Source organism: Chaetodon trifascialis, chromosome 3 (assembly GCF_039877785.1).
Source record: "Chaetodon trifascialis isolate fChaTrf1 chromosome 3, fChaTrf1.hap1, whole genome shotgun sequence".
In the NCBI taxonomy this organism is placed as follows: Eukaryota; Metazoa; Chordata; class Actinopteri; order Chaetodontiformes; family Chaetodontidae; genus Chaetodon; species Chaetodon trifascialis.
In genome coordinates, this window is record NC_092058.1 from 16,734,448 (window position 1) to 16,751,218 (window position 16,771).

The 16,771-nt window shown below is 39.9% G+C and overlaps 3 protein-coding genes across 3 annotated transcripts; 1 reads left to right on the forward strand and 2 right to left on the reverse strand.

The window, feature by feature from the left end:
- Positions 1 to 552: 552 nt before the first annotated feature.
- ccdc174 (coiled-coil domain containing 174) lies at positions 553 to 4,772 on the reverse strand. The gene is made up of 11 exons (XM_070958800.1): positions 4,657 to 4,772; positions 4,338 to 4,445; positions 4,137 to 4,237; positions 3,983 to 4,041; positions 3,745 to 3,892; positions 3,373 to 3,468; positions 3,122 to 3,258; positions 2,933 to 3,027; positions 2,528 to 2,675; positions 2,216 to 2,368; positions 553 to 1,862 (listed from the first exon to the last, which is right to left on the reverse strand). Exons 1-11 carry the CDS (start codon positions 4,696 to 4,698, stop codon positions 1,282 to 1,284), a joined length of 1,668 nt encoding a protein of 555 aa, XP_070814901.1. The 5' UTR covers positions 4,699 to 4,772; the 3' UTR covers positions 553 to 1,281.
- A 1,398-nt stretch (positions 4,773 to 6,170) lies between these two features.
- Positions 6,171 to 7,263, forward strand: ghrl (ghrelin/obestatin prepropeptide). The gene is given in 3 exon segments (XM_070957835.1): positions 6,171 to 6,284; positions 6,856 to 7,123; positions 7,244 to 7,263. Coding segments are annotated over 3 exon segments (402 nt in total).
- Positions 7,264 to 9,236: 1,973 nt separating this feature from the next.
- Positions 9,237 to 12,927, reverse strand: tatdn2 (TatD DNase domain containing 2). The gene is made up of 6 exons (XM_070959951.1): positions 12,631 to 12,927; positions 12,075 to 12,500; positions 10,853 to 11,827; positions 10,550 to 10,677; positions 9,995 to 10,178; positions 9,237 to 9,377 (listed from the first exon to the last, which is right to left on the reverse strand). The coding sequence occupies exons 1-6, from the start codon at positions 12,925 to 12,927 to the stop codon at positions 9,237 to 9,239; spliced, it is 2,151 nt and encodes a 716-aa protein (XP_070816052.1).
- Between the last annotated feature and the right edge of the window lie 3,844 nt (positions 12,928 to 16,771).

Sequence of the window (16,771 nt, forward strand, 5' to 3'; positions counted from 1 at the left end):
GTCAGACAATTGACTGCGTCTGTGTCACATTTCAACACATGTAAAACAATGTAATCCACTGTCCTTTGTCACTGAAGACTACATGTCTGAAATTTCTGCATTGATGTTATCAGGCACAAGACTCAGACACCGTCCGTTTTGTTTTGTTAACATTAATTGAAACCTCTAACATTCAGCCTTCTGAATCACACAAAGCCAGTTGTACAGCTTCAATGCTGTGATATACAGTGAGTTTATACTGGTAACAGTATGAGACTGAGAAGTTATGAATCCATCTTCTACTATTAGGTTACACATGACGATCTTCACTGGCAGCATGGTAATATTTCACAACAGAAAACACAGACCTTTGAGTGTGGTAGCCATAGCTGAGGGGAAACGGGTTCATCTCGAGCATTATTTATCACTTACATTATTTGGATGTTACTCTGATTAAACCGTGAGGAGCATGTGAGACTTGCTGCCTTTTCCCAGCTGTCATGACTTAACGCAGTTTGAGAAATTAGGCAATATAGACTATTTATACATTTGATAATAAAAAGGCAAGTCTTTGAAATATTTGCATCATAATTCAAACACTTGTACATAGATTTATAGATTTACATTGAGCTATAATGCTCAGCTGATTGGCAGCACAATCATCCCCATTTTGATAATAAAAAAAGGGTTTATGTTAGATTTTAAGTAAAAAAGATTTCCTGGTTCCACTTTTTTTGTGATGAATTGCAGCTTTTCCTTTGTCTTCTGTGATAATAAACTGAATATCTTAGGGTTGCGAACAGCTGGAAAGACACATCAATATCTCTGAAGACGTCATCTTGAACTCCGGAAAACAGTCACTGACATTTTTCACTTTTACAAAACAATCATTTAATGGGGAAAATAATGAGCAGATCAATCAATAATGATAATAACTGCAGCTCTAGAAGGATTTCCTTTACCAGTTCATATAAATAACCACAGAACACAAGCCTGCTTACTTGCACTCTCTCAACATGATGTACAGCACCACCTGGTGGATATTTTCCACAGCATTTAATTTCGTTTGATAAGTTTATGATCTGACTACAAACACGTGAAATGGTGGAGGATCTATATGTATGAGAGCTCAACTAAAATTAACAGTGTTTTTCACAAAGCAAAAATTATAATAATAAAAAATAATTAAATATTAAAACTCCACAGAGCTCAGGTTCTGGTGTTTCTGCAATTTCCTCAAAAAAGGCAATATTTACACTCACAATAGGAACCAACTACACAGAAAACACAACAGCTCAGAGATCAGGAAGAGTTCCTGTAAAAGGAAAGCATGTCATCTAGACTCTGAGCAGGCTGCTGGGCATCTGCAGTCTGGGGGGGCTGCTGAGATGGATACTGTGGATGATACTGGGGATGGTACTGGGGATGGTACTGGGGATGGTACTGGGGATGGTACTGGTTTGGGTACTGTGGGGGAAATGGAGGAAACAGGTGAGGTGGTCCAGCAAACTGAGAAGGAGGAAATGGAGGATAAAATGGAGGAGGGGGATACTGAGGATTAAAAGGGGGAGCAGACACAGGAGCTGAATGTGCTGGGTGATCTGAAGGGGATGACTGTGGTGAGCTCTGTGGTTGTGGAGCAGCTGGAGAATTTTGTTGAGGTGGAGGAGGTGAGGGAGCAGCTTTAGACTGTGGTTCCTCCTCACACTCAGAGTTTCCTCCTGGGCCTTTGGACCACTTGAAGGATATCTTGGCTTCATTCTCCTGAGTTTTAATCTTTCCCGGTGTTTGCCTCTTTCCTTCGTTAAAGTACGCAGAGGGAGGTGCAAATTCTGACTCTCGCTCGTCACGACGGCGAGTTTTCCACTCACTAAACATGAACTCTGTAAGAAACAGTAAAAAGATGGCGTTAAAGAAGTCCATTATTTGACAAGGTACAGAAACAATAACTTTAACCTTGAAAACAAAATTCATACTTTAGTTTGAATTACGCTCTCATCCACAACACATTATAGCTATCTAAACACAACTCTATAACAAAGGACCACAAAAAGTGCAGTGAGAGATGACAGTCTAACTAATAACTACATAACCCACGACTTTTTATCACATGGTCACATCTCAAAGAGAATGAAGAGGAAGCACCTACATGTACAGTGAAGTGTCTCAAGTCTTAACTGAAGTCCTGATGTAAGAGATGAATTCTTAATGTGAACATTTAAATAATCAGGCGTACCTTTGCCTCTGTCCCATTCTCTGACATGAGGAACACCTGGTTTGGTGTCTCTCCTTTCCTGGATCTCCACTTCCACCTTCTTGATTGTGCTGACCTCTGGGAACTCCTCTGGTGGAGGCGAGGGTCCTATTAATTCACCTTCGCCCTCCTCTCCTAGGACAAACAATTCATGACAATCCCTCATTAACATTCATGTGATCACTGAACTGCAGCATGCAAACAGACTTTGTATACAAACAGCTCCAATTCTATAATATCAAGATAAGCAGCAGCTGGGACTGATTTGATGTGAGGGTAGGAGTGGATACTAACCTTCATTCTCCTCCTCCTCCTGCTTGTCCTCTGTGCCATCCAGCTTGGCCTTCTTCATCTTCCTCTGCCTCACCTTGGCCAGTCGGGCCTGCAGGATGGCCTGCCTCTTTTCCTTCAGATGTTCCCTCTTAGTGCGCTGCTCTGTTGTCTGAAAGACAGGACAGGTGTAAAAGAGAGTATAGTATAGGGTACTCATAAGTATAGAAGGACTCATAAGTGTGTAGCAACACTGCCAACACTGGGAACAGTGATGATATATGGACAACATATGTGTGTCAGTCTAGTGCAGTGTGGATATACAGTATGTGTTAAAAGTCCATAATGTAAGAGTATCCTTGTAGTGTGGGGTGGTTTAAATGCACAAGTATGCCTGTGCTTATATCTGTCCAGTGATCAGCAGCTCACCTGGTCTCTGAGCATGTCCAGAGTTTCTCTCTGCTTTCTGCGCTGCTCTCCATCCTTAGAGAACGCAAAGTAACCCACACCAAGGTCCCGAGCCTCTGAGATGAACAAACAGACAAAACACGTCTTACAAACCAAAACATTTGATTTCGTGGTTGTGCGGAAATGTTTCAGAACTGTTTAAACAGTTACCTTGTCCCCTGATATCCTCATAGTGGATCGGTCCAACAGGCTTCTTCATAGCCTCCTCTTCCTCCCTTTCCCACTCCTGCCTCTGAAGCTCTCGACGCATGTCTTCTGAGAGTAATGTCTTGTCAGCTGAGGATTTCCTTTATGGAATAATCACATCCAAAAGAGTTGAAGTTCCCAGCACAACACCAACCTTCAATTTTAAGAAAGCATCGCCTGCATCTTTAAAAAGTCGTTACTTTTAAAATGTTTACCCTTTTCCTTGAAATTCTTGGTCCATTTTCTTAAAACTTGGCAGGTCTTTCTTCATGCATCTTCGAGATCGTCCCAAAGCATCCACATAATCCACCCTTCACAAAAACAATTCATTAGGAGAACACTTTAATAACAGGGTTTAAGTTGTGGCATTATACTGCGTATACATTTTCACATTTATTTGTACTTTTTTCATTTTAACTAGCACTCCAGGTTAGTAATAGTGGTGGCAGTGGGAGCACTACTTCTTATATCACCGGGATTTGTCAGTGCTTTTATGTTTTCCTTATACAGTTCAAGTGTATACTTTTGAACAACTTCCTAACTAAACTACATGTTTCCAGACCATTGAAAATGAATGAAGCAGTTACCATTCCTCATCCGGGTGTTGAGGAGGAGGGACAGGAGATGGGTTGTCTCTTTCCTCGTAATCTGTTTCCTTCTGTGCAAATGTTTCTCTCTTTTTGTCAATAATCTTCTGGGTGAAGTCAACCAGGAACAGACCCTCTGTTTCTTCATCTGACATATCACAGCACACGTTTATTACACATTAACTACATTTTGTCATGCAGCCAAATATTAGGAAGATGTAATTTACATTTCACCAACCGGGAAAATCTCCTTTTGTCATTTGCTCGTAGAGCTTAGCCTTCTCCTCCAACTTCCGTCTGTTTTAAGAAGATAAATGAGGAGTCAGCAGTTGGGTCACCATTATATTATGACAGTGAATGTCCTGCGCACCTGCACAATATGTTCAACTCACTTTGATGTATCGAGGCTCCTCTGCTCCTCAGACATCTGCTCCGCGTCTTTCTCAGCTCTTGCTGAAACACCAGCATTTTGTTTGCTCCAGACATTAGGTTTCTACACAGAAGCATGAAGACAGGACACGGTCTGTAATCTCAATCTGTAAATACACAAGCAAGAAAAAAAAAAAATCCCCTAAAAAACACAGATCCTGTACCTTGACTTTGGATTTTGATGTGAATCCAGCACCATCGTTTTCTTGCCCGAGTTTGTCCTGTTTGAATTGTTCTTGCTTTCTGTACAATTCAGCTTTAAGATCTACAAGCTGTAAGAAGAAAAGCATAACCAAAATGCAGATTAAGAACACGATGCAAATGTTTATTCTTTGCTACCAACACAACTTTAACGGTTTGCTAATTATTAGCCTGACAGCAAGTTAGCTAACGTTAGCTCTTATTATCGTTTGAATAAAAAGTTCCACCGCCACACAGGGCATCAATAAAATGTTTATAAAGCTGCTTCTCAATGTAACTCACCGATGAAGCAGTCACGTCGAAGGGTTTCTTCTTTTTATCCATGTTTACCAACTCTCTTCTACGCCATCATCTCCATACTACTACTACCTTGACTAAGCCCGACTTCTTCGTTGGTGGTTTTCTCTCTAGGATGTCGCTTTACCGCCAACTAGTGGCGTTTATTCTGTAAACACAATAGCTGTGTATGTATGTATGTATGTATGTATGTATGTATGTATGTATGTATGTATGTATGTATGTATGTATGTATGTATGTATGTATGTGTACACCTCACAACAACACAGATGTGGGGCCAAAGTCGTCTCCATCTGCCAAGAAGACTGAGGTCCTTTGGAGTATGTAGGTAAAAACATTTTCTGACACTGCGGTGGCATCTGCAATCTTCTATAAAGTGGTCTGCTGGGGCTGTCACGATAAATCGACACAACACTCATATAGGGCTTACTATACTTGAGTTTTTTATGCTAAAAGAAAGTAAGAAGCTTTAAATATTACATCCTTCAATACTGATTGGAAAATTAGAAAGTAGTGATAAAGTTTGATGAAGTTGTGAAATATCACAATTTCACTGACAACAAATTCAGAACAATGATTTACTAAGGACTTTTGTTTGCTGTATAATGATCTGCTGTTACAGTATCTTTCAAAAAACGTAACTTCCAGACTACATGTGGATGTGTTTACACACACAGACTAAAGCATCATGTAGTAAACAGTGTGTAAATAGCAGCTTTGAACACTGAATGTGTGACTCATATAAAGGTTGCATGGATTTGGATCTGTTTTAAACCCACAATTAAAAAAAAAAAAAAAAAAAAAGGTAGGCTTTGGGTCAGTCAGTATACTCAGTTTTTAGGTTAGTTTAGTTCATTTTGAATAGGGTTTTCTCCAATTAAACTTTTAAAAATTGATAGCATTACCTGTTCATAAAATATACATTCAGTTTGATGCACATAAGACTTCTTAAAAGAGAATTCTTTATGGTTCAACCAGTGTGATTTCAACCAGTGTTTAATATTGATCTTTATATTTAACTGTGTTGATACAAAGTGAGTTTTCTCGCTGTGCAAACACTATTTGTATTGCACTGTTCCTGGGAATAACAGCTCAATATTGGTATGCTGCTGTAAGCATGCATAATAGGCCCAATCAGTCCCATTTATCTGTATCTCTATGACAGCAATACTATTACCTCCATCAGTGCATTGAAAAGGTAAGATGATCAACAGGGTTGCTATCAGGTCACAACAGAGAAATGTCTACTTTGTTATCAATTCAAACATTTGAACAGTCCAGTGCTACCATGAAAAGACAGCACAAGTGTCTGTCACTGTTATGTTGAATGCATTTTAAACCAAAATGAAAAAGGATGAAAGGTATATAAAGGTATGAAGCCAGAAGCTGAACTCACAGAGTCAGTGACCAGCAGATCAATATTTTTGACCATTTACATGGTAAACTGCTTCATTACACTGCCTTCAGTAAAGCGAGCAGCTGAGATTTTTATCCCACCATGTTTTTGAAAAGAAACAGCTGTTTACTGGTGTTTCTGCTGTGTTCTCTGGCCTTGTGGTGCAAGTCGACCAGCGCAGGCTCCAGCTTCCTCAGCCCTTCACAAAAACCTCAGGTAAAGGAGCTTTTTGGATGAACTCTTTTAGAAGAAACATCATAACTGAATGATGCGTGTATCTGTCGTCTTTATATTCTGCTGTTTTAAATATGAAGCCATCATCACTTTAAACATGAGGAAGATTGAGTCAGTAATAAGTCAACAATTAATTGGCTGTGAGATTTTTTTTCTTCGTCTTCATACTTAGAATATAACAAGCTTATTTAACCTTGTGCTATCCTACTGAGCCCAATGGACAACTTCTGACAAATTTCTGAATTTAAGCAATGTTACAGAGTTGTGTAGATGTCAGTCCTATGACTGAAATGTTCACATTCTTATTGTCTGCAGGCATTTTCTTTACCATATGGCGCAAGTTTCTAAATTTGGAGGAGTAAAACAAGGGAAATTTGACACATCACCAGATGAATTAAGGGCTATATTGTGCACTTATAGTTAGAACTTCAAATAAAGTGACTACACTGTTTACTATACTTTATTCAAGCAGAGAAGCATGTAAATCTGCATTTGAACTTCTGACATAAAGCTGAATGGGTTACATTCATGAGATTTCTCCGTTCAACCACAGAACAGGGGGAGGTCTTACAGGGTCGGCCGCCAAGTCATGGAGGAGCCGAGTCCACCAAATGAGGACCACCACATTACAGTTAGTGGACATCACACTCGTGACTACAGAACACCACAAAAATGTGATCCCTTTGACTTCATGGTCTTCCTCTCCCCTAAGTAGATAACCGCTCCCTTTGAAATTGGCGTCACCATGAAAGAAGAGGACTTCGAGGAGTACGCTGTGGCACTGCAGGAGATCATTCAGCGTCTGCTGGGGAACACAGCAGGTTTGCCTAATTCCTCTGTTTTAGACATAAAAAAGGTGTGTTCCCTTCAGCCAATATATAGTAAAATAATTAACCTTACAATTACAGTTGTTGTTTTGAACATGTGTCTTCACCTTACAGAGAGACCACCACAACTCTGAAGACCATGGAGAACTTCAAAACTTCCACACCTTCCAATTTCAACTTCATTAGATAGTGATCCTTAAAACACTGCAAGCAGAGGCATGCTGGTCTCATTTCTTTAAACATTTTATGTACCCTTTAGCTCAGGGCTCTTAAAACATTGCTACTTGGACTGGGGCTAATTAAGTTATGGTCTGTACCACTGAATCTTAGAGAAATGCCAGATGTCCAGATAATTTCCAACTGAAACATTAACCTGTTTAGCAGGTGACACCATGTGAAAATAACCTGAACTCATAATCATTTTTGGAGCTTTCAACCACATCACAGTCTTCATCAATCATGAGAGTTGGTTCAACTGTCATCATCATCGCTATGACCTTACTGTGGAGCTTAATTGGTGAAAACATGGCTGAATTTAATACTAAACAGTTAGTTGAAAAAGTTGAAAATGGTTACTTAAAATGATTTTGTCAAACTACTGGTCTCAAGGTTAAGGATGTGTAAAACTGGAGAGAAATGAATAGAAATTTCATAGACATTGATCACACTGTAGTCTAACATTGGAATCTATCTTTATTAGTAAAACTCTCCTGTGTCAGCAGATGAGTCATTCAAATTGTTACCTGTGTAATTTAACATAACAGCACAGTATGTACTGAACAACCAGCACTTATTTGTCATCAGAGACCCACGTGTGCCCATAAAAATAAAGCATCAATTAAACTTTTGTCTCTCTGTCTCATCTTTGGACAATTTTATATAAAATAATTATAATTAAGGTCAAATGCGGGAATGGACAGGAGTCCTTTATCGTCCCTTTCATCAGGTTATAAATGGAGAAGGCTTTAGGCTCTCATGTTGTGATATAACTCTACAAAAAAAATGTACCTAAAAATAACAATAAATCTGTTCACAACAGTTACGGTCACAAAGTCTGCTGCTTTGGCAACTTCCTGAGACCTTTAGGGCCACAATTCCAGAAGTAAGTGTTGTTTTATTCAAGGGGCAAACACCAAATGGATCGAACAAGGTTGCATAACTTCATGTTCAAAATAGAAGAACTAAGTCAAACACAGCAAAGCACATAGTGCTCTGTGTACCATCTTGTAGCTTTTAATGAGTACAGATACACGACCACGAACACAGCATACTCTGGAATTACTGGAAACTAGGCTTTCATCAAAAACTTGGAAAAGCTGAAATGTACACATTTTAATGCACCCCTCTTGTCAAAGCTGACATACAAGAGACGCATCTATCCATCTGCCACTAATTGAATCCTCAGATGGCACACTCTAAGCACCTGTAAAAGTAGGCCAGGCTTTTCACTCTCAAAACACAAAGCACTTGAGCTGAATGTGTGTCATACATGGCGGTATCAAAGCAAGCTAATGGACTAGTCTCACGGCCACTTCCTTTCTTCAAGGTGGAAATAAGATTTGCTCACACACACCACGTTTGCATCACTGTATTACAGACAGTACTCTCTTCCCCTTCACATCTTCACGTGCTCTTCACACAGCACTTCTGTGCATAAATTCAACAAAGCATAGCTGTTGAATAAAAAAAACTTTCAACTGTATCAAACCAAACTAGATCGCACGAAAGAGCCAAACAGACAAACATCCTGACAAGTTAGAACAAGGAAAGGGATGTCAAATTATGGCAACACAGTAAAAATTACAACGTAAAAACCACAAATGCTGAGGAATTAATTCCTTCGATGAACAATGACATTCAGCATTTCCATCAGACAAGAGACATTCTCACATCAGCTTTTTTTCCCTTTTTCGGCCTTTTATTCAGTTCAAGTTCAGGATCTCGTCTTTCAGGTCGTTTAAAAATGAGACAACCCTCTCCATATTCTGACATCTCTACATGGAGGATTAATAAATCTAAAACAAAAAGCCACATAAAATGTTTGTGTCACAAACCAGCTCCATAACCTTTGTGCTCTCTCCTTAGTTTTTACCATCATCTCTGAGGATCATATGCCGTAGAGCTGGGTGGTGTTGCTTCGAATGGTAGCGACAACCGTGTCCATGTCTTCCCCCTTGAGCAGACTCAGCTCCTGCAGCGTGTGGATGCCCATTCCAGGATGTGAAAACCGGCAGACATCTTTATTCACCTGTCAACAGTGAGACACACTTATCATATGTATGGAGTCAAAATCTTATCTGTTTAAGTGCACCAGTGCTGTCAACAGTACAACACCGACCCTCTTGTGGAGAGCACCTCAAATCTGACAAAAAAGGGGTTTATGCAAAGGTTTGACAAGTATACTGTAGGTTTCTGAAAATCCCTCCAACTAGTTTTGGACCTTACAACCCAATTTATTTGCCGCGGGCATTTTCCTTGGAAAAACAAAAAAAATACACAATGAATTAATTGTCTAAAATGGTGGCTGATTGGAGTGTCCTCATTGCTGACCTGGTAAATGTGCACCCCATGTACTTTTTCTTAATAGATGTTTGCTGAACATTCATAAAAACCCCAATTCTTCACTGAATGGGGAACAGTTGTGTGGTAAGAGTTCTTATATGAGCTGACATCAGCGTCACAATCAGTCACAAACAAAGTGACTTCACCAGCTGTGATTATGATACACATTTAGCTTGTTCAATGTATAATTTGTAATAATTAGCAGTTATTCATTGTAGTAAAAACTGGAAAAAAGCTTGCCAATCATTAATGACATGAGAGCAGAGTCTGTGTTTTCCTGGTTCTAGCTGGATTTAAACCTACCTGTCTGGGCAGGAAATATGGTGCGTCAGTCTCCAACACAATGCGGTTCAGAGGGATCTGGCGGACAGCATCTCGGGCCTCAGTGGCCCTCAAATAAGTGATCAGGGCTGTGAAGCCCACGTACAGGTTGGGGAACTCTGTCAGGAAGGGCTCGATCACTGGATAACTGTTTGTGAAACAGTGCCTGGAAACCACAAATGCAAGCAAGAAAGAAAATGCACAGAATGAATGCATAAAGGTTACACTCTGATGGACCTGGAAGTTTTAATTCTCAAGATTTTGGTCTCATTTGATTTGGCAAAAATAAGCAAAAAGAAAAATAATCTGAAACAAAATGACATTTCTCATGAAATTTCTCAAAAATGAAAACTAGGAGAGATACTTACTGAATGGAAATAAATGAAATGGATTTTGCAGAAAAATGGTAACCATAAGCAGCATCAAAAATGTGGTTTGATTTCATTTTTTTCATTTAAACTGAACAGAACAGTTGCTACTTTCGATAAAGAAAAAAAAAAATGTGACATTAAATGAGAATAATTCCTCCACACTCACCTGTGAATTTTGTGTTCTCTAGGGACACACTTCTTCATGATTGCCAGCAGGTCATCATCTGCATCCCTGCAGTGGATCACCAGAGGCTTCTGCATGGCCACAGCCAAACGCAGCTGACGCTCAAACACCTTCACAGAGAAACAAAACATGGACCTTAATCCTTATATTACAATTTCACCATTCTATTCCACACTATATATTCCTGACCACTTCACAGTTATGAAGGTCTGTCTAGTTTAAGATAAATTGTTACATTCAATACAATTGTTTATTAAAATGAGACAATGTCAAACTAGGCCTTGCCTCTTTTTGCCTGGAGGCGCCGGTGGAGTTTTTGTGGGAGTAGTCCAAACCCATCTCACCAAATGCCACAGCTTTTGGATGCCGCATGGCCATCAGTATACTGCGCTCATGGACACTTGAGTAGTATTTGGCAAAGTGGGGGTGGCACCCAAATGCCCCCCATACTGAGTCTTCAGCCAGCAAGCCTTCCCACAGGGCCTCCTTCACCATGATCCCTGGGTTGCAGAAGTTGGTAATACAGCCTCTGAACTGTGGAGGAAAGCTGTTTTGGTACAGCTTTTGAAAGCTTCTGAATGTCCCGCAGAACCCGAGTTTTCCATAGAGCATGTCTAGATGGCAGTGTGTGTCTATGAAACCAACCTGATTGGCCAGGTGCGGGTAACTGGTCCATATAGGTTGTGATCCCATGGATAATCGCTTCGGAGTGCTATGAGGAGCAAAGGAGCAGGAGGGGTAACGCATGGAAGAGCCACCATCTGAGTGTCTGCGTGTGTTTGAGGAGTTCAAGCACGGGTTCAGTACTCCTCTGTTTGACTGTAGTGGCAGAGCAAATGGATCCAATAAATGGGCCATCATGTCGGAGGAATGACAATTCTCAGTCTCGACGGTGGATGTATTTGAAGGGCTTGTGTTTGGCGGATGGGGCTGCTTCAATGAGACAAAAACTTCCCTCGGCATCTCCATGTCTCCAGGAGCTGCCTGGATGGTCGTTTCATCAGTGGATAAAAGGGTGACAGAGGAAGCTGTAGCTCTCTGGGTGTTCACTGACGGTCTTTCCCATTGTTGGCTGCCACTCTGATGAGACGTGAAACAAGAGGAAGAATCTGGGATATACTCCAGAGCGGGGAGGGATGAGTCACAATCCTCAGCTTCTGGTATATTTCCAAATAACTTGTCTTGAGAGGCTGTCTCGACAAACACAGACTCCTGATCACCAAAAGTCTTGGGTGAATCTTCTCCTTTCATCACAACACTCTGAAAAACATAAAAAGCATCTCCTGTGAGCTTGGTGACAACTCTATGGTCACAAGATTTCAAGAAGTCAATTTTCTGGCTTCTGTACAAAAGTTACAGTTGCTTTTGATTAAAAAAAAAAAGAAACATAAGCTAACTGAACAAAAATGAAATCACGGGCAAGAAAATGAACACATTATATGCAAATGAAACATTTTAAATTATACATAAGCAAACAAGACTGATTCCTTGGCGTTATCCGACTTACCCTTCTGTCTGTTTTTGGCTCTGAGTGGTCATCTAGCACTTCTGTGTCCTCAAGCACATGAAAGGAGGACCACTGATCTTCCGGGGCAGAGCTGTTGTTCTTGGATTTATTCTCACGTTTGGTCAAGGAACGGTTAATATTCATGACCATTCTGTCGAGTGACACTGGGCTGGGCACTTCAGTCTTCACTGGTGAGGATTCAAATGGCAAAGGGCTGTTTGTGCTAGTGTTGGGGGTATTAGTAGTGCTGCATCTTGCTTTTGTGTTGCCAATGGCTGCAATCAATGCCATCCTGTAGATAGCCTTTGATCCCTCCTCGGGTGTCCTCTCTTTCTTTTTCAAGATAAATGAGTGAGACTGAGGTGGCAATAATTGCTGGCTCTCTGCGGACTCCAGCTGCTTGGATGACTTGTCGATAGGTTTTTCCTGATAGTTATGGTGCAAAAAGAACAGATAAATCAGTAATTTCTTAACAAGAACTGAATGTAATGCATGTGATAGCAGGTTTGAGACTCTAGTTTTGATATAAGAAAGAAGATCGACAATAAATAGTTACCTTTGAGTGCAAGAAATATTCATTATTTTTCTTGGAGAGCTTTCTCAGCTTAACTTTTCCAAAAGAGAGCACACTTCCACCAAGCACATTTGCTTTTCTCTTGGGAGTGTCCAGACTCAGTGCTCCAAGGCCGTCGGGTCCTGGAGAGTCAGTGAGGGACAAAGTGTTTGAATCTTCATTCGGCGACATGTTCGAGCGAGGTGTGCAAGAGTCAGCATCTCTTCCCTGAAGATGCACAGGCGAGGTGACTGCAGTTTGCCGCCACTTGAATATTATCTTCTTTCTCCTGCTGTCCATGTTGAAGATCCTAAATCAATACATGGTTGGAAAAGTAATGAACAGATCTGTATGACCATCAAGTACAGCATGCGAGCAACACGATGAAAACATGAAAGCATCACTGTTAAAATAATGAAGTCAAACAAGGCGGTGTTCGATCATTTTCCCAACAATAAGAGGACATGCATTGTCTGATGATCAATTTAGTGAGCAGATGAAGACATAAACAATGGCAACTCTCATTAAATATACAGTGCACGAGCCATGCCACTACTTCTGTATTTTCTTTAAAACGTTAGCTAAGACCACATCTTTCTAAACTGCCTTAACCAAGTCTGTTTATTTAAATCCTGCTAGATATTATTTAGCTAATTTATCTGGGTTTAAATTTTAATGGATAACTGTATTAGTTTAAGGCACTCGAGAAGAGTGCTATTCAAATGAAGATATTATCAATTTTATATTGATAAAGGCGTTATCAGGTTCATATGACGTTGGTAGAGGTAGTCTTTGTTTCAGATGAGGTGACCCTTAAGCAGAGTTACCAAGAGCTGGGGTTCTTATCAGAAAAGCCTTTATTGCCAAGTACGGTTTTACACATATGAGGAATTTGCTTTGGTGAAGTTGGTGCATGACACATCTAGAAAAAAATAAGCAATTAAAGTAGTATATAAATATATATACACAAGTCTGTCAAGTGGGATTTGCTTTCTTACCTGATCCTGAGACTCTGTCTTGAAGAGAAAAAATGTGACCAAATCTAGTTTTCAGGCTTAGCATTACAAATTTTGCTTTCAAGGTGCATTTTCTTATACAGATGACTACATAGCAAACCAGGGGCCAGGTCGTATTCCAACAATCAAAGGCCCCAGGAAGAGTTGCTGTTGCCAAAATAACAACTAATGTTCAATAAAATAAAAGCCTGCCTCCATTACAAAGTACTGCATGAAACCTGATTAATGTGATACCTTTAATTAACTGATCAAACTTATTCTTTAATGATCGAAGTTCAAAACTGTAAAATTTCTATCAATCAATTTCAGTTGCTCATATGTTTGCCGAAATTAAAAGTAAAACCCAGATTAACTTCAACGATTTGGGCCCTGACTGCGACAGAGTTTATGGGTTTTGCGCAGCTGTGAAGGAGCCTGACCGGCCTCGCTGGAAGAGACGCCGAACCTGCACAGACATTGGTGACATTTTGGCACTCGGCTAACGCTAGCGCCTTCACTTTAGCCAATTAACACTGAGTGCTAGCTAACCTGTTTCACTTGTTGGTTCAAACTGCAACACAAAATTAGCCAAATGTTCTGGCTTCAAAAATAACGCCAGGCTTAGTAGCCGCTGTTGTTTTTATTATGACTTTAAACTTATTTATGACACATATAGTTGGTTAGCAGCTATGCTAAATTTATGTAGCTGACTTGATGTTGAAGAGTTAAATTACCTTTTCAGACTCGGCACAGTAGAAACGGCAGGAACTGCGTATGAAGTCAAGTTGTCACTTTATCCGCGTTATTTCAGTCAGTGTGTACTCATTAGCTTAAATTACCTCTTGCAAAAAGCCTGTCTGAACTAAGATAATATATGAAAACGTTCTTTGTCGTGTTTTATTTTGGATTTAAATTTTTACAATTTGCATTTGAATGAATCGCTAGATAGCGATAAAGGCCTGTTTGGGAGCGTTCGTAGCAAACAAGAGCACAGATTATGTAACATCTCGCGATATCAATTCTACCAACGAGAGTTGACGAGTAAACGACAAACCACTATGAAAAGAGCTGGAGGGTAAAAACTGAGATTATTCCGTTTGCAAGACAAATGAATATATATAACACAACACTGCATACATTTAAAATTTAACAGAAACTGTGTCCTGTTTGGAATTTAAGATTAATTTCTGATATTTATAAAATGAAAATGAATACATTGAAAAAAAAGTAATAAAAAGAGATGAGAATACACACTTTATGTATTTAATTATTATTGTGTTTTTTTTTTATTCAGCACACTATAGGTAGATAAGGTACTGTACACATTATCCTAAGCACAGTGTTGCACTCACTACAAAGTTTAATATTGTTAAAACAGCATTTCCACTGAAAGACAAATCACCCCTCAGGTTCTTACAATTGTCTTTACATCTTTTGTGTATGGACACAATATGGTAAGGTCATTATCATGTGGTTTTAAGTAATTTAAACAAATTTGGGCTTAGTGTTAAAAAACAATCTCAAACAGTGACTCTTCTTGTTAGACTTTTGGTAATCCCAGAGAGGTCTTGTAGGCACCAAAGCTGTATCCTTTATCTGTAAGGAAGGAGTGAAGATACATCAGTTGTTTATCAGTCATTGTTTAACATACAACAGTTGTTTAAACCGATCATATTGTGAAGTGACATGAGTTGCTCTAAAATAGAAAGACATGTAGTTGTTCTTCCTAAAAATGCTGCTGCTGACAGACATTTAGAAGTGTTGGCATTCATTATATGGAACGCAGAGGATGCTGATTATCTGTTCAGATGCACACGTGCAGCAGATTTTGATCCTGAGCCCCCAAAACTCCACTAATAGACCAACACAATATGATAAGCATGCAGACAAGGAGGTCTGTGATGCACAAATGAGGGTTGGGATACTATAATCTAAAGGTCTCAAGGCTGAACCACTGCTCACAACAGTGCAGTAAGGTCAGTCAGTAGTACAGAGCTGAGAGGGATTTCTGTCATCTTTAAATACTTTAAAGCTTTAGCAGCAGAATCCTCCTCCAAACCACATGTGCCTGTGAATGTCACGTCAAGCCAATACTTATTGTATAGGCGACATTTTGCTGTAGTCAAAGCATAAATTAGTGCTTACAGGATGAGCCCTTCTTTTCAACGAGCCAGTAGCAGAAGTCCCTCCTGGCACGGTCATTGAACACATTCCTGTACCGGAGCATGTTCTGAGGTGAGGTTTTTGGTGTGTTTTGATGTACGCCTAAAGAAAAGCATATAATAATGAAACAGAAGGGAAGCGAATAAATAAAAATACTGAAACAATTCCTGTTAATGTGGGACCTACTGTATCCTTGCACCATGGAGGGAGCAGGATCATGAACTGTGGTTTCACCTTGAGTCAGAGGAGGCAACAGTCGGCTGGTGGTAGTACAGTTTACAGCATCTTCATGTGATTCATACACTAGAGCACGTAATAAAGCTGAATTAGAGACGCATTTGTCTTTAAATTACAAAATGCTCACCTTTTCACTTCCTGCTTTTATATTATCTGGTAAATAAGGTTATTAAATAGGGCTATTTGTCAAATAGGTTTAATTTCACAAACCTGTGTCCCTCAACAAGGCGACTGGAAAAGATGCAAGATAAACTGGAACCTATAGGTGGGAATAACTGTGCGTAATATCACAAGAATACAAAGAAGCTTGTGTGTTTGTTATTAATCAATCAAGAAAAGAAGAAAAAGGGTTTGTTTCATTACCATTGCTTTCATTTTACTCCAGTGGTCTGTCTGGAGATGCGGAAACATGACTGGATGACTCCTTGACCAAGAGGTCATGCTGGTGAAGAAAGCCATGAAAATTAGTTACCGTCTATTCCTTCAGCCCAGCAAAGCCACATCATGCACAACACTGGATCCCAACTGCAAAACAAATCCTATGTGTGGGACAGAGAAAGCTCTTGACTGCACTTACTGCCCTCGCCTGAAACGACTCGAGTCCCAGGTTTTCTTCTTTTCCCCTGCCTGCATGTTGCAGATATTACTGCACCCGGCCCTCACCTCCACTCACACATACAAAGACGGGTTGTGTTACTCTGTGGCTTAGCAACGCTTTTGGCAACAGAACTCCTCCTGTGGTAAACTGG